The sequence below is a fragment of the Globicephala melas genome, chromosome 2 (assembly GCF_963455315.2).
Source record: "Globicephala melas chromosome 2, mGloMel1.2, whole genome shotgun sequence".
Lineage (NCBI taxonomy): Eukaryota > Metazoa > Chordata > Mammalia > Artiodactyla > Delphinidae > Globicephala > Globicephala melas.
Genome location: NC_083315.2, coordinates 73,203,394 through 73,228,479, shown reverse-complemented (window position 1 = coordinate 73,228,479; position 25,086 = coordinate 73,203,394). Strand labels below are relative to the sequence as shown.

The following is a 25,086-nucleotide window of genomic DNA, read 5'->3' as shown; positions in this document are numbered from 1 at the left end:
GGTTCTTTAAGACTATGAAGTATTCCTATTTGCCATCAAATTTTCACCCACTGCATTTATCCTTTGATGATTTTTAGCTTTATTATTATTATAATGGTTGCAAATTGTGACTTCTCTAATTCCATCATTCTCTCTAGATTAATTGATTGGCATTCTACCACATAATATTCTCTTTTGCCCCATTTTTAAATTCACTCATATCTGTATGAGCTTGTGGACTACTATTTTACTCAAAGGATTTCAATCTGTTACTCTCATTATTTCATGCTCAAACTACAACCGACCTGGGAACTCCTTTAAACTAGCTCCTGTGTTCTTTTGACATGCACTCATCATTCGTTGAGCATTTTCACACTTCCAGGTTCATCTTACAGCTTCCCTTCCCCATTCTTGGAATTAGTAATTTCTCCAAGGAGCCCCAGTTTCTTTAAGTGAAGAATGGGACTTGGAAACCAAGATCTGGGTGCTGGTGCTAGGTGTGCTCATTACTACTAGAGTGCCATTGCTTCTAGACCCTATCAGCAGAATTAGGAAATATGTGTGCATATGTACACACACACATCTATGTCTCCATCTCTCTATATATTAAGTACCATGATTTCATTTCCAATTCCAAACCAATACTACAGGGTTTATTCTTGCCTTCCTCTTTCCCATTATTCTCAATGTATTTATTTGTTCAATTAATCTGGTATGTAACCAAACTCCTAGCCCCTTGACCCAAATAAAGCGGAAGTGGAAGAAAAAGAGTTAAAAAAAAAAGCCATCTTGGTTGCAGAAATGCCCCAATTTTTTGGTATGTCAGCCCAAAGGTGGGTCCCCACCTTCCTGTTTCTTTCTAAGTTGCAGACCCACATTTTCAGTCTATAGGTTCTGTAGGATATCACCTTAATTGTACTGCCAACATTTGGTTGAAAACATAACTAGTTGTCTGTTCACCCCATTCATGTTCTCTGATATTTTCATACTGTAAAATAGTATGAAGACTTTTTCCTTTCTAAATAAACCTTTATATTGTAATTCCTAAAACTGATCATGTCATCTTGCTCAAAAAGCCTTCAATAAATCTTCATTGCTTTTATTGATTGATTGATTGATTTAATAAATTTATTTATTTTTGGCTGGTTGGGTCTTTTTTGCCACGTGCGGGACTTCTCTAGTTGCGGTGAGCCGGGTCTACTCTTCGTTGTGGTGCATGGGCTTCTCGTTGCCGTGGCTTCTCTTGTAGAGCACGGGCTCTAGGCGCGAGGGCTTCAGTAGTTGTGGCACACGGGCTCAGTAGTTGTGGCTCGCAGGCTCTAGAGTGCAAGCTCAGTAGTTGTGGCACACAGGCTTAGTTGCTCCACAGCATGTAGGATCTTCCCGGACCAGGGCTCGAACTAGTGTCCCCTGCATTGGCAGGCGGATTCTTAACCACTGCACCACCAGGGAAGCCCTCTTCATTGTTTTTAGAATCAAATCAAACTATCTGGAAATAACAGTCAATACCTTCCGCTATCAAGCTTTAACTTACCTCTTCAACTTCATCTTCCATTTATCATCCTTTACCTCCATGCTTATTAAATAAGCATATTCGTTATTTCCTAAAACTAGCTCTTTTCATAAGAATTTCCCTCATGCCCTAATGCTTTGCTTCCTTTTAATCCACATTGATATTTTACTTGTCTTTCAAACACAGCTTAAAAGTCATTTCTACCATGAGTTTCTCTTTACTTCCATGTATCCCTTTTTCTTACTCCCTTCACTATTACGTCACTTGAATATTCTGCTCTGTATTATAGCTAATTGTGCATACCTATCTCCCCAACTAGATTAGGTAATACCCTTAAGGCAGAAACCAATCTTATTTATCTTTAAATCTCAAGAGACTGGTATAATGTATTACAATAGACGCTCAAACACACATTATCAATTCAACAGAGGACAGGCAAAGTTTTGAGAGGCATGAATAAATGCAAGCAGATGTAGCTTTACGTGTAAAAGCATGCAGGTAGGGACAAGAATGGCTACTTTTTGTGTTGGTAAAGCCTGACTGGAGCAGATGTTGCATTAATGCAGGGCTTGGGAGAGACCTGAGACCCATGGCAATGGTGTGGTACTGCCTTACTGGAGTGTGCCTTTTAAGACTAACATGCAAAAGGGAAGGAGTAATTCAAGCCACTAACCACAGATTCTTTAGGTTTCTTCACTTTCAAAACAGCAATTAATTTACATCCAGGCTTCCCCCCAACCCCAGTTCCTTAGAGAATTAACCGGGTTATACCATGCATGTACAACAATTAAAAACTAACCCATGGTAGGTCCTTGCTTGATCACTTTCTAACAGTAGCTCATATACTGAAAGCAAACATATACGCCAAAGTAACTGAATCTTCCTATTTGTTGAAGCAACCTGGAGACCAATCCTAGAAATATATGTCTGGGCCTCGACTCTTTCAGTAAGCTTTGCTCAGCAGATCGGACCCAATCCCCAGATAGATGCTTGTGTGTCTGCCCTTATGTACTTTGATAAAAAGTCTGGACACTAGCCGCGGGAAGACAGCAAGAGTGGAAGGATCAATGAAATGCATACCCTTTATTTCCACATCTCAGTGAGAAACTCGATAAATCCTGACATCAAATACTCTTAAGGTTTGATTAAAAAGTACCTACCATACTCAGCCATAAAAAGAAACGAAATTGAGTTATTTGTAGTGAGGTGGATGGACCTAGAGTCTGTCATGCAGAGTGAAGTAAGTCAGAAAGAGAGAAACAAATACCAAATACCGTATGCTAACACATATATATGGAATCTTAAAAAAAACAAACAAACAATGGTTCTGAAGAACCTAGGGGCAGGACAGGAATAAAGACGCAGATGTAGATAATGGACTTGAGGACACAGGGAGGGGGAAGGGTAAGCTGGGACAAAGTGAGAGAGTGGCATGGACTTTATTCTATACTACCAAATGTAAAATAGATAGCTAGTGGGAAGCAGCTGCATAGCACAGGGAGATCAGCTCAGTGCTTTGTGACCACCTAGAGGGGTGGGATAGGGAGGGTGGGAGGGAGACCACGAGGGAGGAGATACGGGGATATATGTATATGTATAGCTGATTCACTTTGTTATAAAGCAGAAACTAACACACCATTGTAAAGCAATTATACTCCAATAAAGATGTTAAAAAAAAAGTACCCACCATATGCCTATAAAACATGAAAAACATCTTAATATCTCTACCAGCATGTCCATCAAGAACTTCATATTTAGCATGTTGGTAATAAAATATTAAAAAGTGTTCTCTCCCCTCTCTACCTTAAACCTGTGCCTCCTTCTATTATCTCTAAAACATTCATGGTGTCCAAACACAAAATCCAAGTAGAAATGGAAAGGAATAGGTTACCTTCCTTTGCAGTTGCAAAAGAAGATCCAAACAGAGCTATTTCCAAGTTTTGCAATAAAGATTTTCATTGTTTCCACCTCACTTTCTCATTCCTTAACATTCATAAATCTGACTTCCATTGTGCCACTTTAACGAAACTTCTCCTTTTACTGAAGTTCTATGGTTCTTCCTGGGGCTCTATTCATGGTCCTTTCTTCATTTCACTCATTACTGCAATGTCATCCTTTTCTCTGATTTCAATCACCACACATACACCAACAATCCCCAAATCTGTACTAAAGAGATCAGGCTTCTCTCTCTTGAGTTCAAAACTCAAATGAGCAACTATCTTTGACACCAACTATCTCTATGTCAGATTTAACATGCTGGTAATAAGGAATTTTTTAAAAGTGTCCTCTCTTTTTCTCTCCACCTTAAACCTATTTCTTCTGTATGCCTAAAATGTTCATGGCATTTGTGAAGGTTTAAAAATATGTTCACTAAATCTTTTTATACTCCTCCCTTCACGAGGTGAAGCCTGAGTGTGGACTTAGTGACTTATTTCTAACAAGGAGACTATGGCACAAGTGACAGTATTTGACTTCCAGGCCTAGGCCTTAAAAGACACTGTGTCTTCCTCCTTGCTCTGTCTTGGATTGCTCTCTCTGGGGTAAGCAGCTGCTACGTCAAGAGGACACTCAAGCAGACCTATAGAGAGGTACATGTGGTGAGCATGAAGCTTCCTGCTAACAGCCAACAAGAGAATGAGAACTTCCACTGCTACCACGAGACAGCTTCCTTGGAAGCAGATGCTCCAGGCCCACGAAAGCCTTCGGACGACTGCAGCCCTAGCCAACAGTTTGACTGCAACTTTATGAGGCCTTGAGCCAGAGGCACCCAGCTAAGCTGCACCTGGACTCCTGACCCACAGAAACTCTGAGATAATAATTATTTGTAGTTTTAACTAGTAAGTTTTGGGGTAACTTGTTATGAGGCAATAATGGCACACCAAGACCCAGAATCCAAGGAATACAAGTGGTGAATGGAAACGACCATTTTAAGTGAGCTCTCTCCCCACTCTAATCACACTCCTCCTCGTACTTTCTCAGTAAGTAACAGTTATTTACCCAGTATCCATATGAGGAACCTGGAAGTCATATTTGACTCTCCCTATCAACTATATCACCAAGTTATCATTTTTTTTCTTCCATCACTTGAGCCCATCCCTACTTTTTTTTTGTTTTTGCCGCACCACACGGCATGTGGGATCTTAGTTCCCCGACCAGGGATTGAACCTGCGCCCCCTGCAGTGGAAGCACCAAGTCTTAACCACTGGACTGCCAGGGAAGTTCCCCATCCCTACTCTTTTTGCTTTAGTTCAGGGCCTTTACCATTTTTCAATTTTGGTAAGATACCTTGGCAACTTTTCTCCTTCCCTATACTCTTTCCCAGCTCAACTCCATTCTCTAGATTAATGCCAATAAGAACTTTTTGAAGAATATATCTGATCATGTTATTTATTTTTATTAAAAAATCACTACTGGTTCCCACATTGCACAGGACAAAATTCAAATGTCATAGCATGGCACGTCTGTCGTGTCCTATAGCTTTTTCTCTCATCTCCACGTTCACAGCCTACAATCTGGCCATCTTTCGCCTTTGCATATGCTGCTTTCTTTCTGTGTGGAAGATCTTTCATTCTTTCCTTATAATTCTTACTCTTTTTTAAAAGACTCAGCTCAAGGTTTATCTCAGAACCTTCCTTAATTATCAGGTCCAGATTAGATGACTTTCTTATAGTACTTTATCAGGGCACTTATCACATAGATCAGCATGTGTCTTCCACTAGAATGTTAGCTCCTGAGGAAAAAAAAAATCTATCCTCTGATACCTAGACATTCATTTATTCCTACATTCAACTTATATCTACTGAGCAACTACAATAGACACTGTATTAGGTGTTTGTTACACACTAGTGAACAAAACAAATATGCCCTACCCTGGCATAGCTTGTATTCTATTCAAGAAGAAAGACAGTAAGTTAAATAAACAAATATTGTGATATATGAAAAAAGAATTTTATCAGAGGGTAAACATAAGGACCTACTTTAGGTTGTGTGGCATACAGTACAGATGCACTCATACATTTACTGAATGAAATGTTTATACCTTCACCTCAGAGATATTAAGTGGGTCAGGCTCATCACATCCTTGCCAACATTGAGTCTGTTTTTTTTTAAATCTTTGCTCATACTGTCAATGTCACTTTCTTGCTTATACATTCTCAGTACTAAAAATCAAGAAAAAGAACACAAGACAAGATCAAATATACATTAGAAAAAAGAGGCTTGATAAAGCACAAGTGGAAAACAAAGTCTAGCTTTATATTATCACGGTTACTCACATAGCTGGCTAAGATAATTTCAAAATAACCACCTGTAAGATCACACATTTTACTAAGTAAAAAGTATACTAAAAAAATGAAAGCCAACTCTTTCTGGTATTCAGAAGTCTGAAGCAATCATTGTTTAGTTTTTTTAAAAGAGCAAATTCCAAGGGAATCCCTGCCTCTCCCTTGGTTCACTGCCAAATAACTCACAGCTGGAATATTTCTGGGAAATATGGGTATGTGACAAAGTTAAAAAAAGATCAAGACCACTGAAAACCAAGCTCAATATTTTAAAATGGGAATGGCAGGATGAGGAAACTATATATTAAAATGCATAAAACAATTTTACTAGTAATTGCTCATTAATTTTAAAAAAATTGATAACCAACCAAAAAAATCAAAACTTGGTAGTAAATAAAGTACTTAACTGCTATTTATAACAGTTGAGAAGGTTTCTAGGACTAGTTTCTTATATTAATATAAAATGCATAAAAAATTCCAAAAACACAGCAAATATTGCCCTATATTACAAAGCTTGTATTTTACAAAAGATGCACATATTTAGTGCACATTAAAGAAGAGGAATACAAAAGTTAAATAAGTCCATCCCTTCTTAAGTCCATCCCTTCTTAGTATTGACTATAATAACATCAATTGATCATGCCTTTTTCCAAATTCATCTCCATGGTCTTGAAAAATTTAAATGAATCAGTGTACATGAAGAAAAATACCTTCCGTTTTACCACACATTAGCCTTGTTGGTTGAAATATGAGATTTTTCTGGAAACTATACTCATCTCTTTGTTTTTAGTAGCCTATTTCAACACTTAGCCAGGATTTGTGCCAAGAGATAGAGGCATTCGTCACCGAACCTGTTACACCACAAGAGTTTTTTCTTTTTAAACTGATGACTGCCCAATAAAAAACTGTTAACTTACTTGTGAATTTTCAGAGGCAGAGGGTTTTTTATTTTTTATTTTCCTTTTTGGCTTCTGGAATGGAATTTCACCAAGTTTTTCAAGATATTAACTTCTTTAACCTGCATCAATCATCATTTTAAAGTAGTATATAAAAACTGTCAAATGGGTCAGAAATAAGGTTTATGTAGTTCAAAATTATCTCTGACAGTGGCAAGATTTAACCTTTTGAGCCAACCTCAACAGACCGGCAATACAACTCAAATTATTAACATAATACATAATGATAAATATTGCTCTCGCAAAAGCAAATTGTTTTCCTACTTAAATTTTTTTGCAAAAGGTCTACTATAAAAATATTTTCTTCTCTCTTTATTTCCCTGCCACGATAATGTTAAACCATATCTGGAGTCTCCTCAAACATCAGGTGTTAAGAGCACAACGTTCCATTTTAGTTGGATCACTGCTTCACATAGTCAATGTGTATTTTCAAGGCACTATAAAAACTCTCAAGAACAGTAAAAGAAAAACATTCCTCTTGCCTACAGATCTTTCAGGTATATTTCCCCTCAAACTTTTCTAAATTGATTGTTGTGATAACTGGTTTTTCTTCATTTTCCATGGTACAGTCCTTAAGTTATTTTTCTTTTACTTGGAGCCACTCCTTCATTTTCAACTTGCTGAGCAGGCAGACTTTTGGTTTCCATGGAAACTGAATTCCTGCGGCTGCGGGTAGGCATTCTTGTTCCACCAACCTAAGAGATGAAGCAAAGAACAGGATGGCTTAACATGTTTACAACGTTCTTAAACACAGTCAACTCTATTATTTACAAATGGACTAATTTCCTTGCAAATGGTCCTTTATATATTTTTAATCCCTAGCCACTTAATTGCTTCTAAGCAAGCTTTAACCTGACAGAGTTTTAAAGTACGAAACTTTCAAATAACAATCAGGGAAGGAGATACATCAGGGTAAATGGAGAGAAGTGAAGAGGAAAACCACACTTTGTGCTAAATTTGGGAAAGTTTGAAAGCTAAATGAGAAAATGCAGGAATGACAGGCCTTTAGAGAAATGTGCTTACAATAATGAAACTGAAGGGCAGGAGAAATGAAAAATAGGAAGGGAGGGAAAGGAAATACAAGAAGGTCAGAGGTGGTAAAGAGAGAGAAGAAATTATGAAATGGAGAAAGAGAGACAGAGTAAGAAAAACAGAAGAGTCCAAAAAAGGAGGATAAAAAGAATAAAAGGGAAACGAAGGGAAAAGAAAAAAGACCCCAATTTGAGTTGAGAGGCTGGAAGAGCAAGAAAGAAAGAAAGAAAAAGGGAAAGGAAAAATTGGAAGGCAATTACAGAGGATGGGAAAAGAGGAAGAAGGGAAGCAGGGGGAAGAAGCTTTGTTGGGGTGCTGGTTCTACCTTAATATCTACTCTTCCTCAGCACAAGGTGCTACTCAATCCCACTTTCTAGCTCACACAGTCTAGGGAAGAGAGAGTGTATTTTTAGGATGCAATCCCTTGCTAATTGCAGTCCCACTGAAGATGAGGTCTGGAAATACTGTCATTCCCTTGGCCACTGGAAGAGTATAAAATTTTTAAATGGGGTAATGGAGAAAGCCAGGCATTACAGAGAAGGACAAAAGCTGTACAGCCTGAAACCATTTTCCCAGAACTTGTCCATATCTACCTCTATTTTCTTTAGTGACCTTGCACCCCCTTCTATTTCTTCACATCTTCTCCAGTGTGTTTCAGACCTGGAAATGATTGTAATTCCAATCACACTCTCTCATATTCCTTATACAACAGAAATATTACTAGCATTGCCCCAAGAGGCTACTGGCTCACTAAGAATGAATCAAACTCCAGCTACCCTCACCTAATATCTTGTCTCTTTAGGGGCATTTTTTGGTTTACAATTAGATGGTTAGAAAAGACAAATTTGAGTTAGGGTTTGAGTCTGCCAGTCTGTCTGTCTGAATCTGAAGAACTTTTTTAACATACAGATTAAAAAATTGCTGTGATTTTTAGATTATGTATACCACTCCCCACTCAACTGGTATTTACTATAAAAGTATACTGACCACACTAATTATATCTACCACATTGCAAGCATTTTGACCCTATATGTGTATGTGTGTATAAGCATGAGTGTGTGTGTGTGTGTGTGTGTGTGTGTGTGTGAGAGAGAGATCCATATTTATAGCAGAAGTTGTGGAAGGAGAAAAGGGATAGGCACAAGGCCATTATAAAAAGACTAGAATCAGAAGTCTGGAGTAGCAAAGGAAGCAAATGGGATCCTCCTATTAAGCTCTGCTTGATGCAAAAAGAGGCAGACACAGGCTTTACTGGGGTATCTCTCAGGATTAGTGCTTAAGGTACTACTACACAAAGGTGACATCTGAGTTCAAGTGGACTAGGGACTAAGGAATCGTATTAGAGGCAGAGATATCTGTCATATGAGTTTTTACATCATGAAATAAGTAGATCATTTCTGTTCCATATAAGATCTTACGTCCCAGGGTTTCCTGAAGCTCTTGTCTTTTCCTTTGCTGCTAAAGCTGGAATCCCTGTCTGTGCTTATTAGCTTGGTAGGATTAGAAAGTCTCATTCCCATGGCCTCGCTAGGAGGAAGTAAGGGAGAAAGATGGGGGCAATTCCTACATATGTAGGACCAGATTGTAGGGAGATGTGTAAGAGATCACCAAAAACTTTCCATGGGCTTAAAAAAACATCAAACCAAGCACTAGTTAGCTAATTGTCTACTGTACCTAATGTTTGGCTGTACAACAACCTGGTCCTAGACAATCTCACTAACGATTTGTCCTTGGACTGAATGCATGAAATATCTTCAAAAAAACACAAATCAACAAATGCTCAGCATATACATAATTAAGCTGTTTATATTTATGTGGTCAAATCCTGAAAACATGGAATTGTGTCAAGACATTAAACTGTTCATTTTCACTAAAGAGGAATAAGCCACTCACACAGTTAAATGTTACAGGTGAAACTATCATCAGATTTTTCTAAGTTAAAACAAAATCATTGTCTTAGAAATAACATAAACTCTTCAAAAAAAGTTTTCAATTATTATTTTTAAGTTAAGAAAATGTTGTCTCAGGAGGTTATAAAAATCACTACTTATATTAAATTTAAACTGGAAATAGCCAACAAAAACTGTAGCTAAAATGGCTTAAAATACTAATAACTCACTTTCTCCATTCTTGCACTTGTCCCAACTAGTTAACCACATTTATATATTTTCTTGGCCAAAGTCAACTAAGAATGTATAAGAAGTTGTCATTTCTAAAAGGATCCTCTCAGTAATAACATTAGAATGGAGAAGTGAAAAACATACACGTGATAGATGTTCTGTGGTAAACATATTGAGAAGAGTAGAGAACTCAGACAATAATTTTGGTTCAAAGATTTTTGGCAGCAGGAAAGGAAAATGTACTGTGTTATTGCTAACTGAACAGTCAGATTCACTTGTAGAGAATAAAACTTTTCCTTCAACTAAACTCAAACTGGAACTTCTTACATGATATAAAGAATGAGTGACATGGTAAAGAGTATCTCTAAACCATGGTTTTACAAAAGTTTCAGATAGAGAAATATCATTCAAATGGTATTTCTGGGGAAGGATTCTATAAAGAGCACAGCATTAATTATAACTAAAATATTGAGTGATAAAATACTTAGCGTTAAAACACAATTTACATCTTAACATTTTATTGTACTTTGAAAAATTTTATTTATTTATTTAATTAATTTTGGCTGCATTGGGTCTTTGTTGCGGCGACCGGGGATGATTCTTCGTTGTGGTGTGCGGGCTTCTCACTGTGGTGGCTTCTCTTGTTGTGGAGCACGGGCTCTAGGCGCACGGGCTTCAGCAGTTGTGGCGCGCAGGCTCTAGAGTGCAGGCTCAGTAGTTGTGGCGCACGGGCTTAGCTGCTCTGCAGCATGTGGGATCTTCCCGGACCAGGGCTCGAACCCCTGTCCCCTGCATTGGCAGGTGGATTCTTAACAACTGTGTTACCAGGGAAGTCCCTATTGTACTTTTAATAAGGCACTGCAGTCACTAATTACTAACACTTGCTTTTATATTTTCCCATATCCTACTTATTAATTTTTAATTGTATCATCATAATTTTATTGCATGTATTCTGCAAATTGCCTCAAATATTTAATGAAATGAAACAGTATACATAAATAAAACTTGCAAAAAAATTATAACTTTGCTTTTCATAGGCACATAGGGATTTAACTATGTGGTTGCCTTACCCATGCCCTCACTGGGGAGTCTAATAGAATTTTCTTTAGTTGACTCATAAACCTTACAGAAATAAAAAGTTCCATTGACATGATGACTGGGTTCAGTAGAGCGTACAACTTTATCTATGCTTCCTATAGATATTATTTTTAGAATGGTGTTGTGATTAACATGGCAAATGTGGACATCAGGTTGAAATATTTTATAGTCAGTGAAACAGATTAATAATAAACAACCTAATCAAACATTTAATTTCAAAAAGATCTTACCTTTTGTTGTTGTGTTGTGGGACCTTGTGATTTAGGTGGAAAAGTACAAGGTATTCTTCCATGATGGATATGATATGGTAATAAGAGACTGGGGTCTAACGGGACCCAGGGAACTGAGAGACTGGAAGGCACACCAGGAAGGCTGTAATGTGTTTTATGCAAATTGTACGCTGTCCTAGTAACTTTTCCATCAGAGGTCTTGTAGATCAGGAGTGAAGAATCTTCTGCTGCATGAGACAACAAGTAGGAACCCTCCTGCAAGCTAAATCCATACAAGGAAACTCAACTCATTGGTTCACTGTGTCTAATTCAATAGCACTTTCTTAATCATAATATATTAATAAAATTGAAAACAATTAGGGGAATGGGATACCAACTCTAAAAACACTTTTATGACCAAGTAAGATTTAAGAATCTTTTAAACTATTTTCATGCCTTTTCAGCAACTCATTTTAGTTCTTATTCCAAGTTCAGGATATATAATTATTTTCTTTTCACTGTTACATCAGTTAAATTGTAAAATTTCAAAAATTTAATGGGAAACAGACAGTCTGCCTAATTCTCTAATTCATGGACAACACATATGGAAAAGCACATATACATATGAGTACATAAGTACATATACATACCATTCCTATACACAACATTTAAATTAATTAAACACTGTACCTACTTTCTGTCTACTAATAGGTGAACAGAGATAGAAAAGTGAATGTGACAAATTCACTACACTGAGAAGTTTAAAATAAAGTGGCAGAAACAGTCAGTGCAATAATCACAATACGAGGGGCCATGAGAATAATAGCAACCAAAGCAGTTAATAGGTACTGAATGTTTATCATGAGCTAACGACGACTATACTGTTTATATCCATTTCATCATTAAATTCTCCAAAACAAAACTTTAAGGAATAATATTAATTATTAACCTCATATTTGAGATAAACAAAAAATCAGACATGCTAAGTAATTGGCCCAAAGTTCTGAGTGCAGGACCTGGATATAAACCCAGGCAGTCGAACACCAAAAGCCATACCCTTAATTATGATCCTCTATTGTCACAATAATAAGTTCTGTCAAATCTACATTTTCCCTTTCTCTTTAGAAAGCTTTAAGGAATTCAGTGTAACAACATAAAGAGCTAAAGGGATACAATTAATATACTGCGTTTTTTTGGGGATTTTACATTCTAGCTCAAAGGTACAATGGAAGATATCAGTTCTTTCCCACAATCTATCATTAAAAATAAGGACTAGTCATACTTACAAGGATCTTCCTACAAACCTGATAAGTTTTTCATTAATTCATTACTGTTTTTAAACAGAAAAGTAATAGGTATCGACAAAAGTGGTTCAGAGAACTATTATTCTCAGAGCATTTTTTCCCCAATCATTTTCTATTCCCATATAAAGAAATGAATAATAATTGATGTGACAGTGAGAATAAGTAACATTTCAAACACTGAGCTTTTATCAGTGAAACTTTATATCTTAACCTCCTTCACTAAAAAAGAAGAATGCTTTGGTTTACAGAGAGAATTCATGGAGAATGAGACAGTTCAAGAAAGAATATCTTAAAAGTGCTGCATGGGGGCAGCAATGTACACGGATGGCTACAAATATCAGTAGGTTCAGTAACGGCCTCCCCCCAAAACATACATCCCAAACCCTAGAGCCTGTGAATATGCTACATTACATGGCAAAGGGGAATTAAGATGGAATTAAAGTGAAATCAAGGTTCCTAATCAGCTGATTTTAAAATGTAAGGTTTTCCTAGATTATTTTCCTGGGCTCACTGTAACGATGAGTCCTTAAAATGTAGAAGAGGGAGGCAGAAGAGACTCAGAGGGAGATAACGGCTTTGAAAGAGGTGAGAGTGATGTGATATGAGGAGGACTCAACTCGCCTTTCAAAGTCTGAAAAGGGAGGAAAGGAAGAGCACCAGAAGCCAAAGAATGCAGGTAGCCTCTAGAATATACCAAAGTCAAAGAAACAGACCATACCCAGAGCCTACAGAAAAGAAGGCAGAAAAATGACACCTTGATTTCAGCCTGAGAAGACCTGTTAGCCTCCTGACTCACAGAACTGCAAGATAATACATTCCTGTTGTCAACACTAATTTTGTGGCAATTTGTCACAGCTGCAGTTGAAAACTAATACATAAGCTAAGATATTGATATTCAAGTTTCAAAAAGCACTTGGCAAATTTCGTGTTTAAGCATTGTACTTCACATGAAGAATGGAATATATAAAGCAAAAATCTTACTACAGAATCTCAGAACTGAGGAGTACTTAGAAAATCACCGAACTCAACACCATCATTTTATAAATAAGGAAACTGACATCTATCTAGTTGCATAAAAAGTAGGAGAGTTAGAACTTTGAGGTTTTTGACCTTTTGTTCAAATTCTTGAATTGTTTTTAGTTTATCTTTTGGTAAGGGCGTAAGACAAGGAGTGCAAAGGTTTGTATAATGAAACGGTTTGACAAATGATCACGTAGAGAATCTATATTCTAAGATTTGCTATGGACCGAGTGACTAGCCTCTATGTTGCTTCCTTACCTTGAAAATGTACACAATATAGCTATGGAAGGCTGACTAATATTCCCCCAGAATGTTTACATCCTCTCTCCAGAACTTGTGAATGTTACCCATCAATGGCTTTGCAAATGAAATTAAGGATGCAATGTGACAATAAAAGCAAAAATTTGAGTGATGTACTTTGAAGATGGAGTAAGGGGCTACAAGTTAAGATATATAGGTATTTCTCCAAAGAAGACATACAGATGCCCAACATCACTAAATCATCAGGGAAATTCAAATCAAAACCACAATGAGATACCACCTCACGCCTGTCAGAATGGCTATCATCAAAAAGACAAGTGTTGGCAAGGATGTGGAGAAAAAGGAACCATTGTACACTGTTGGAGGAATTATAAATTGGTGCAGCCACTTGGGAAACAGTATGGAGGTTCCTCAAAAAATTAAACATAGAACTACCATATGATCCAGCAATTCCACTCTTGGGTATCTACCACAAGAATGCAAAAAAATTAATTCGAAAAGATATATGCACACCAATGTTCACTGCAGTATTATTTACAATAGCCAAGATACGGAAACAAATTAAGTGTTCATTGATAAACGGATAAGGAAGATGTGACATATATATACAATGGAATATTACTCAGTCATAAAAAATGAAATCTTGCATTTGCAACAACATGGATGGATCTAGAGGGTATTATGCCACATGAAATAAGTCAGAGAAAGACAAATACCACATGACTTACTTATATGTGGAATCTGAAAAACAAAAGAAACAAACAAAACAAAATGAAGATAGACTTACAGATACAGAAACAAAAGGGTGGTAGCCGGTTGCGGGTGGTGTGTGTAGGGAGAAATAGGCGAACAGGATTTAAGAGGTACAAACCTCCAGTTATAAAACTAATAAGCCACAGGGATGTAACACATAGCATAAAAAATATGATCAATATTATTGTAATAATTTTGTATGGGGACAGATGGTTATTAGACTTATTGTGATCATTTCACAATGTTTGCAAATATCATATCACTTGCAAGTTTATGTAGTAAACTTGAAACTAACAGAATGCTGTACACCAACTATATTTCAATTAAAAAAGAAAAGAAATACAGGTAGCCACTAGAAGCTGAAAATCAAGGTGAGGAAACAACTGTCTCCTCAGAGCCACCGCAAGGAGCCAGCCCTGTTGATACAAGTTTAGTCCACTGAAAATGATTTCAGATTTTTGACCTCCAGAACTATAATAGAATAAATTTGTGTTATTTAAAGCCACTAAGTTTGTGGTAATTTGTTATAGTGGCAATAGGAAACCATTACAATAGCCTTACAGAAAAATGTAATTGCAAGCTCATTGAAGCCAGAGACTATTATATTACCTACTTATTTATACTTTCACAATTTCAACTTTGACACAGTAGAATAAATTCTGTATTTCTAGGTTATTTTCTATCTATTCCTAACAACATATATTCAAAGTTTCTATGAATTTTCACCCAAGAAAATTAGACATATCAATGCAAAATACCTCCAAAGTACTTACCTACTTAATTTTCTTAGAATGTGTTGAAGGATGTTAAATAAACTTGATATCCTATTAAACAGAAGAAATCTATATAAAATTAAGCGACAAGAAAACTTACTCTTAACAATTTTAGCTCCTCAAGAAGAGAAATATCCTCAATAGCAGAAAAAAACAACAGATGAAATAATGTAAAACACCAAAATTTATTTCTAATTTGACTCACTTATAATATTTTTTGCCATTTTCTGATCTCTCTTCAAAATCATAAAGTATTTGGCTTGTGTGAGTCAGAGCAGCTGTAAAGAGATCAATATTTTACACTGAAACTATAAACTTTTTAAGAAGTTTATAAGTTTAAAATTTTTTTAAAGATTAAAAGTTTAAAAAGCCTTTAGTACAACTAATCTGCAGAAGAGTTTGCCTTTTAGAGATGGTGGTGGTAACCAGAGAAATTGAGAGGTACTTTAAATGAATAAAGGGAAATGAAATATATTGATTTAGTATCTCTTCTAGACCTAAATTCATTCCCTTTATTATTTATTTAAAAATGGTTTTCATTGGAAGAGGTAGAGCAGGCAGTGAGTAATGTACAGAAAAGCTTTTCCATTCACATATGTAAATAAAAAGTTACTCCTCAAAAGAAGCAATCCTTATAATAGAAGTAGATGTTTTTAAGTATAAGCAGAGAATTCAAGTTTGAATCTGGAGGCTTCAAAAACTATGACAAGACCCAAAACTGGAACTATGGAAGTAATAAAAGTCAGGACAATTTCCCATCCTTCAAGGTGAATCAAACATATTAACTACCAAGGTTGTCACCCTAGTTCAGCTGTATGCTCTGGGGAAAGTCACTCCAAGTTCCAGTTTCCTCATATATAAAATGGAGATAAAACTACCACCAGTCCTTCCCGGAAAGTTGTGAGATGCAAATTAAATTCATTTCAATCTGATGTACAGTAACAGTTGGTAAAAGAACAAACTTTTAGAAGTTAGGGTGTCCAAGTGAGTGTATACATCCCTGAGAGCTAAGAGTCTTATGCTTCCATACACTACCAAGACGGAAGACTCCTCTGTTGTTCTAGCCTCCTTTGTCTTAAGTAGAAATACTAGTATCACTAGTACATTTAATTTGGAAATGGAAATGATTAATGTGAAATGGATCACAAACTGGGTCAGGGCGGAACCTCAATGTAAAAAAGGACTAAAAGTCTTGAAAATAAATAATTTAAACTTAACCAATATTTACAGATAAAGGAAAATTAGTGATCATATTAAGTTTTTAAATTCCCAACACAAAGTAAAGCTTCTTACTTGAGGGCTGAAAGTCTTTCTTTTAATTCTTCTGAGGTGATTTCTTCTAGCAGGAAAAGCTTTGAAGTAAATGTATCAATATGTCCTAAAATAAAAGATCAAACTTAAAGAGAACAATTGCAGTATTTAAAAAACAAAAAAGCCAAGTTATCCAGTCTCTTTAAAGATGTTTTTACAAAACTGTAATAATTGTAAAGTAACTTTATATTCTAAAAGTAGGAGAAATAGACATTTTATTAAGTTTATTAACTGAAGATGTATTTTAAAATGACATTAGGGACGTTCCTGGTGGCACAGCAGTTAAGAATCCGCCTGCCAACGCAGGGGGATGTGGGTTCGATCCCTGGTCCAGGAAGATCTCACATGCGGCAGAGCAACTAAGCCCATGTGCCACAACTACTGAGCCTGTGCTCTAGAGCCTGAGCTACAACTACTGAGCCCACGAACCACAAATACTGAAGCCCGTGTGCCTAGAGGCTGTGCTCCACAACAAAGAGAGGCCACCACAATGAGAAGCCCGTGCACCACAACGGAAGAGTACCCCCTACTCACTGCAACTAGAGAAAGCCTGCGCACAGCAACGAAGACCCAAAGCAGCCAAAAATAAATAAATAAATTTATAGAAAAAATAAAATAAAATGAATTACAAGTCAGATTATAAAAGAAATATGTATTAATTCTAAAATATTTGCTTAACATAGAAAAGTTTACACATGTCCATAGCAAAAAAAATCATCTCTAAGCCCACAATTTAAGAATAACAACTGTTAAAATAGTGGTGTTTCTAATTTTTATTAAAGTTGCATTTTTATGGAAATTAAATTTTTAGAGAAATATGTACCTATTATGAAAGCAAGCAGATAAAGTCAAATTTATAGTTTGGGCATGCTCTACAAATTTCTAAGACAGTCTGGGTTAAGGTAAAATTTAGATTACAAAAATGTGGCTTACTCATTCACAACAGCCAAGACATGTATAACCTAAGTGTCCATCAATGGATGAATGGATAAAGATGTGATACACACACAAACACACACACACACACGATGAAATATTATTCACCCATAAGAAGAAAGGAAATTCTGCTACTTGCAACAACATAATGGACCTTGGGACACTATGCTAAGTAAAATAAGTCAGAAAGAGAGAGAAAAATACTGCATGTATCACTTACACGAGGAATCTGGGAAAAAAAGTCAAACTCACAGGAACAAGTAGGAAAGTGGTTCACAGGGGTTGGGGGCTAAAAGGGTACAAACTTTCAGCTATAAGATGAATAAACTCTTGAGGATCTAATGTATAACACGGTGACCACAGTTGATAGTACCGTACTATATAACTGAAATTTAGTAAGAGAATAGAACTTAAATGTTTTCATCAAAAAACAAAAAAGAAAAAATATAAATATGTGAGGTGATGGATGTGTTAATTTAACTAGATGGGAGGAATCCTTTTACAATGTATACATATATCAAATCATCATGATGTATACTTTAAATATCTTAAAATTTTATTAGTTAACTATATCTCAATAAACCTTAAAAAAATCTGGCTTATTTTTAAATTAAAGCACACCATAACATTTCCTATGGTTTAAAAAAAAAAAATCAAAAGTCTGCTCAAAGACTTACTTTCTTACAAACGTGACCTAATTCTAGAATTCCAAAAAACAAAATAGAAAACTCTCAAGATTACACTTCCATTTTAAAAAGTAATGCGTATGTTCTACAACAAAACAGGTTGAGACACAACACTGAAGTCCTGAAATGTTCCAAGGAAATGATATAAAAGACAGCTCTTAGTTAAATGTTATATAACCATGTCAAGACAAAAATCATGTTATTACAGCACTTAAATACATCAATAGCGTAAGAGTATAATACTCAACAATGCTGAAAATAATAACATTTTGATTTTAATTTTTTTCAGCTTCCAATATTTGGTTATCAAAATACATGACCTGGAATCAATCATTGTGCAACAAAAAATGCATATAATTTAATATTGCATTTTCTTATCTAGTCCCCTTTCATTTGCTTTGTGCTCATAAAAAGAATTAGAAACATTTTTACCAGATACCTTTCTTCTACAACAAATCTGTTTTTCCCACGCCTACTTATCATTTCCTGTGCCAAGTTTCAGTTTCACCTCTGCATTCCTAACACTCATTATACACTGACGTTTCTAATAAAAAGGACACATTTCAATGGTTTAATAACTGTAGAAAGGGAATATCATGTACAATAAAACATTTTTAGACATTTACTAAATGTGCCTTTGAGGAAAATCACTAACAGTTCTTACCTTTTTAAAGCAATCTCAATGAAAAGTATGTATTATATAGTATATGTCAAATACAGTTAGGTCAAAAAATATACAGAGAATACCATACTAAGTGCTATGAGGGCCCACCTCCTCAAGGAGTCTACAATTCTCTCAACATTGGAGCGTTTTAACCTGTGGGCCTTAAATGAGTATACATGTGTCTTTGAGATATCTATCTCCTCAGTCCTTGGGGCAGCTGAGCAAGGTGTGGGATGGCAAGAGCTTCCTGGACATTATCCCTCAGCCAAAGCAATCTCTTTTGTATATCACAGTGTGCTATCCAAATATTTTTTATGTGTGTCAAGTTTGGGAAGGTTATATAATACAAATCAAGGCTTTATATACATGCACACATTCATACATATTTACGTGCACACACACATATACATAGGCAGTTCCTACTCTGCATGCAGTATGGGATGAGAAAAATAACCACACATAAGCCAGAACTATGGAAGCAATTTTAAAAATCAATGGGAAAAATTAAAACTGTTCCATTACCTTTAAGATTTTTTTGGTCAAAACATTATAAATTCCCCATCAGTTATAAACGTATAGAGAAATGAAAAAACAGTAAAAAGTAATCTTTATTTAGTATACTGTAAATTAAAAACATTGAGATTTAAAGTGTTATTTCATTATAAAAAACTCATTAAGAGCAGTCTGAATAGTGCTTGTCGCCTTCTCCTTGTACAACTTACGATAGGGAGCAAGCACCTTTTCTATGCTGTGGTGAATGGTCACACTCCTCGAATCAGCTTCCAACATGATAGCCTTTGCGCTTTTAATATCATGATATATCTCAAAGAGTTCTTTTAATGTAAAATATTATGCCAGTGTCACTTCTTCATCCTTTATGCCACAAGCACTTTCCTCACTTATGAGTTCACCTTCATTAAGTTCCTCTTTTGGCATATCTGGTCTCCTGAACTGCACCAGTGTCAACATTTCTACTGTCAGCTATTTCTTCTGTAACTCCATTTATGCTCAATTCAAATTCCACTTCCAGCAGTATCACCTTTTGTTTCTTTGCTGTGCTTTAATCTTTGTTGGCCAATTCCCTCTTCTGATTATCCACTTTTGTAAAACATCACATGAGTTTATCACTGGGAGACAAGGAGGGAACACAACTACACATTTTGCTTCCTATGCATCAACTCAGTAACAGGTGCGCAGTGAACAATCAATGACAGACTTTGAAAGAAGTGACATGATTGGTCACTGGTCATGACGTGCATTTGTTACTTATGTAGTGACTTGTGGACTGAAGAGTCAGCAGTAACGTCTGTACTTTACGCAATTACTCACAGTTAAATACCTTCGTAACTGAAATTTGTGTGTATCAGAATTGTGCAAAGGAAGGACTGCCTGTATGTCAACTATACAAAATTGATATATATTAGAGAACTGGAAAGTAGATACAGAACTTGTGATAAGATGACTTTGGGAATTTTCCTTAAGGAATACATCTTAATGTTTTTATGCGGCAAGAGGATAAAAAGAATACTGCAATCTAAAGGAACAGGAGAACACGTTCATAGCAAAGCAGACAAACAAAAAACAAGTATGTTTATTCTACCTGAAAAAGAGACTATAGGACTCTAGTTCAAAATTGCTGAACTAGAGTCCTATAAACCAATATGCTCTTCAGTTAAATAAATGAGATGCTATGTCACTTGTGTCTCGTAAGATATGCTCTATCTGAATCTCTGAACCATGCATGTAAACTCTACCTTTACTGTCCTCTCCAAAAGATCTAATGCACTGGTCTCCAACTTTGATTTCTGAGAAGAGATTGTCTTAAGTTTCTGTGAAATTCTGAGATCATAGGGCTGGGCAGCGAAAACTGACAATGAAATGCTTAAGTTAAATGGAGGAGCGGCTAGCAACGGTTGAGTGAGGGAAACACAGGCCACAACTGAGAAAGGACTATGGTGCATGACTGCATGGGAAAGAGAATATGAGCACGTGGAGATCTTCTGGTTAGGATTTTAAGGTCCCAGTTTCTAAGACACAATGAATCATCTGCCTTAAGTCACACTGATTAACATTGTTACACACACAGTGCTTCATTTTTGTTATATCTGACCTTCCCGCCCCCCCCAACCAATTTTTCCCTAGCCCTTTTTAGGTTTACAGCAAAGTTATAAACACTTAAAAGACTGTGACTAAATTCTGATCCTGCCGCTGATGGAGTCTGTATCTATATGTAAGTTAATCATTCTGAGCTTTATTTTTCTCTTTTATTTAGAGCAGCAGTCAACACACATTAAAAACTATTAATAGAAATTGAAACAGATGAAAATTTTTGAAAAGAATAAAATAATATGCAATATAATATATAATTAACTATGCTTTGTTGTTTTGAAAAATCTTGGCTTAATTCTGTGCAATAACAACTATTTGAAGGATGGCTGTAAAGTTCAATTCATTTTGCTATATAGGTTTTAACAGCTGCCATTGCTAAAAAAAGATACCCACAATGATACATAGATCCAAATGGAACAAGTGCCTCACTGCTTGGCTTACTAAAGCATGACACTGATTGTTTTTAAGGAGAGGACCACCTGTCAATCCACATACTTAATATGAGTAATGTTAAATTTTTAATTTTTCATACAAAAAATGAGTTATAATATATTCTTCCTGCATCCCAATGGTTTGTCTTACATACATCTAGGGACAGTAAAAAGAATAAAGTATATAAATTCTATGGCTTGTTTTCTACCATTTCCCTTCTCCTTGACTTTTACTGTTCCTTCAATCAATTATCCAAGCCAACTTCACTTATTCTAAAAATACTTATTGAGCACCTCTGTGTGCCAGATACTGTTCTAGGTGCTTGGGATATATCAATAAACAAAAGAGACAAAGAGGAGGTTCCTTAAAAAACTACAAATAGAACTACCATACGACCCAGCAATCCCACTACTGGGCATATACCCTGAGAAAACCATAATTCAAAAAGAGTCATGTACCAAAATGTTCATTGCAGCTCTATTTACAATAGCCAGGACATGGAAGCAACCTAAGTGTCCATCACTGGATGAATGGATAAAGAAGATGTGGCACATATATACAGTGGAATATTACTCAGCCGTAAAAAGAAACGAAATTGAGCTACTTGTAATGAGGTGGATAGACCTAGAGTCTGTCATACAGAGTGAAGTAAGTCAGAAAGAGAAAGACAAATACCATATGCTAACACATATACCTGGAATTTAAGGAAAAAAAATGTCATGAAGAACCTAGGGGTAAGACAGGAATAAAGACACAAACCTACTAGAGAACGGACTTGAAGATATGGGGAGGGGGAAGGGTGAGCTGTGACAAAGCGAGAGAGAGGCATGGACATATATACACTACCAAACGTAAGGTAGATACCTAGTGGGAAGCAGCTGCATAGCACAGGGAGATCAGCTCGGTGCTTTGTGACCACCTGGAGGGGTGGGATAGGGAGGGTGGGAGGGAGGGAGACGCAAGAGGGAAGAGATATGGTAACATATGTATATGTATAACTGATTCACTTTGTTATAAAGCAGAAACTAACACACCATTGTAAAGCAATTATACCCCAATAAAGATGTTAAAAAAAAAAAGAGACAAAGACAGGCAATAAATATCATGACTAATTAAATTACATAATTTGTTAGTGGCTACCAGAAAAAGGGATTGAGGATATATTTGGAGCCAACAAACCAGAGGAAGAAAGAAACCCAGAGATGTAAGCCTGGCACTTAGGGGTGCTTCTCTCTTAGGAGTACCTGTTAATGTGGAAACAGCAACTGAGAAGCTAAGAAATGAACCAGAGCTTTCAATAGTCTCTCAGGATTAGACGAACAAAAACTGGAGTTCAGGGTCTGTGAATTAGATAAACACAAGCTCTGAGCTGGGATCCTGGCTTGGTGATTCTCTAAAAGGACTCATAGCCTCAGCATACAGTTCTAGTCATGTATAAGATTTGTTATAGCAAAAGGATACAAGCAAAAGGAGAAACACCAAAAGGAAAAGAAGTGTGGGTGAAGTTCAGAGGAAATGAGATGCAATTTTCAAAAGTTCTCTCTTGAGTTTCTATTTGGGATGATGATAAAGCTCTGGAAATGGACAGTGATGATGGTTGAACAACATTGTGAATGTATTTAATACCACTAAATCATATGCTAAAAAATGTACAGTAAATTGTACCATAAAATGGTTAAAATGGTACACTTTATATTACATATATTTTACCACATTTAAAAAAAAAAGAGGTCTTTCCCATTGGAGTCACACAATATTCACTTAATTCCTCCAGCAACATTTTCTTTTTATACCAGAGAAGCTTATTAGAGACTCAGCGCTCAAGGTTTTTATTGGGAGCTCATCATGTAGGCACCCTCTGACTAACACATACCAAAATTCCAGACTCTCAGAAGGAAAGCAGATGTTCAGAATAAGCCATATTGTTTATACAAACAGTGTAGGCACAATGAACTCTCCTTATCAGCTAAAGGAAGTTTTACGTCAGTGTAGAAAACTGTTTACTAGCTAAGTTCCCAGATACCAGCCAGGGGCCAGACTTGCAAGTAAGCTTTTCCAAAGACTGGCAATGTCAGACCATGAATGGCAACATCCTAGCAATAAGGGGCAAACAGACTGGCCTATCTAGGGTCCAAAGTCAAGCTTCAAATCACCTAAATCCCTGTAACTGGATTACAGTGAATCCGGATTGCTAGTGTGGTCAAAAGTAATCCTATCTAGAGGAAGATAACATTTTAGCTCTTATATTTGCTCTAGAATTTTTCATATACAATATCTGGCCCTTGATAAAGAATATTCTGGCATACAATGAAAAAACATGGAATAAAAAAGAAGACAGGAAAACAACATGCCACGGAATGAAGTGTCCCGGTAAAAAGATATGTTGAAGCTCTAACCCCCACTACCTCAGAACGTAACTTCCTTTGTAAGTAGAATGGTTGTAGATGTAATTAGTTATGATGGGTGGACCCTTAATTCAATATGAATGGTGTACTTATAGGAAGAGGATAGAGACACACAGGAAGAAGATCTCATATGATGACAGAGGCAGAGATGAAAGCGATGCATTTACAAGCCAAGGATGCCAAGGACTGCTGGCAAACACCAGAAGGAAAAAGAGGCAACAAAGGATTCTCTCTTACAGGTTTCAGGAGCATGGCCTTGTGACACCTTCATTTTAAACTTCCAGTCTCCAGAACTGTGAAACAAGAAGTTTCTATTATTTTAAGCCACACAGTTTTTGGTACTTTGTTATGGCAGCGCTAGGAAACTAACACCAAAAAAAAAAAAAAATAGAAAAGACTCATAAAGAATCTAGATAACAGAGGTATTAGAGAAAGACTTTAAAGTAATTTTGCCTAATATGCTTAAGACACGATTGAGAATTTCTATAGAAAACTATAATGTATAAAAAAGAATCAAATGAAAAATCTAGAACCAAAAAATACAATAAATGAAACTGAGAACTCAGGTGATGGGTGAAATAGTCTATTAGGGATAGCTGAAGAGAAAATTAGTAAAGTAGAAGAAAATATTGAGAATCATGCATAAAGAGTCAAAAGGAAGGTAAATACGGAAGAGCATGTAAGGGACATTAAGGATACAGTAAGATGTAACATAATACAGCTGAAATCCCAGAAGAGAGAGCGAGCGAATGGGGAAGAAGTGATGTTTGGTGAGGTAATGACAAGAATTTTCCCAAACTGATAAAGGTCATCAAATCACATATTAAGGAGCAATGTTATAAAATGAACATGTAAAAAGGAATATTTACAAAGAAAACCTAACACAGGCACACTGTACGAAAATTGTTGAAAGGGAGAGAGATAAAATTTAAAGTCTACCAAAGAAAAGAGACATATTACTTGCAAAAGAGCATAAATCAGATGAACAGCTGACTTTTCAACAGAAACAAAAGAAGCCAGGAAACATGGGGTGGGGGAGGGATGGATTAGGAGTTTGGGGTTCGTAGATGCAAACTATTATACACAGAATGGATAGACAACAAGGTCCTACTGTATAACACAAGGAACTATATTTAATACCCTATGATTAAACCATAATGGAAAAGAATATAAAAAAGAATGTATATGTATATATGTATAACTGAATCATTTTGCTGTACAGCAGAAATTAACACACACTGTAAA

At 36.1% G+C, this 25,086-nt stretch overlaps 1 protein-coding gene across 10 annotated transcripts in view; it reads right to left on the bottom strand.

Moving 5' to 3' along the window:
* The window catches only part of ICE2 (interactor of little elongation complex ELL subunit 2), an 89,317-nt gene that overhangs the window by 16,074 nt on the left and 48,157 nt on the right, over positions 1-25,086 (bottom strand). For 3 of the 10 annotated variants that reach the window (XM_060294176.1, XM_030878874.2, XM_060294178.2), the window contains 4 exons: positions 16,592-16,676; positions 15,299-15,367; positions 11,209-11,470; positions 5,251-7,423 (listed from right to left, as the gene is read on the bottom strand). In XM_060294176.1, coding sequence (XP_060150159.1) covers positions 7,301-7,423; positions 11,209-11,470; positions 15,299-15,367; positions 16,592-16,676 — 539 coding nt within the window. In that variant the 3' untranslated portion in view covers positions 5,251-7,300. Of the gene's footprint in view, positions 1-5,250; positions 7,424-11,208; positions 11,471-15,298; positions 15,368-16,591; positions 16,677-25,086 lie in introns of those variants that run through there. The other 7 variants (XR_009562981.1, XR_009562983.1, XR_009562979.1 and 4 more) reach the window with 4 other exon arrangements.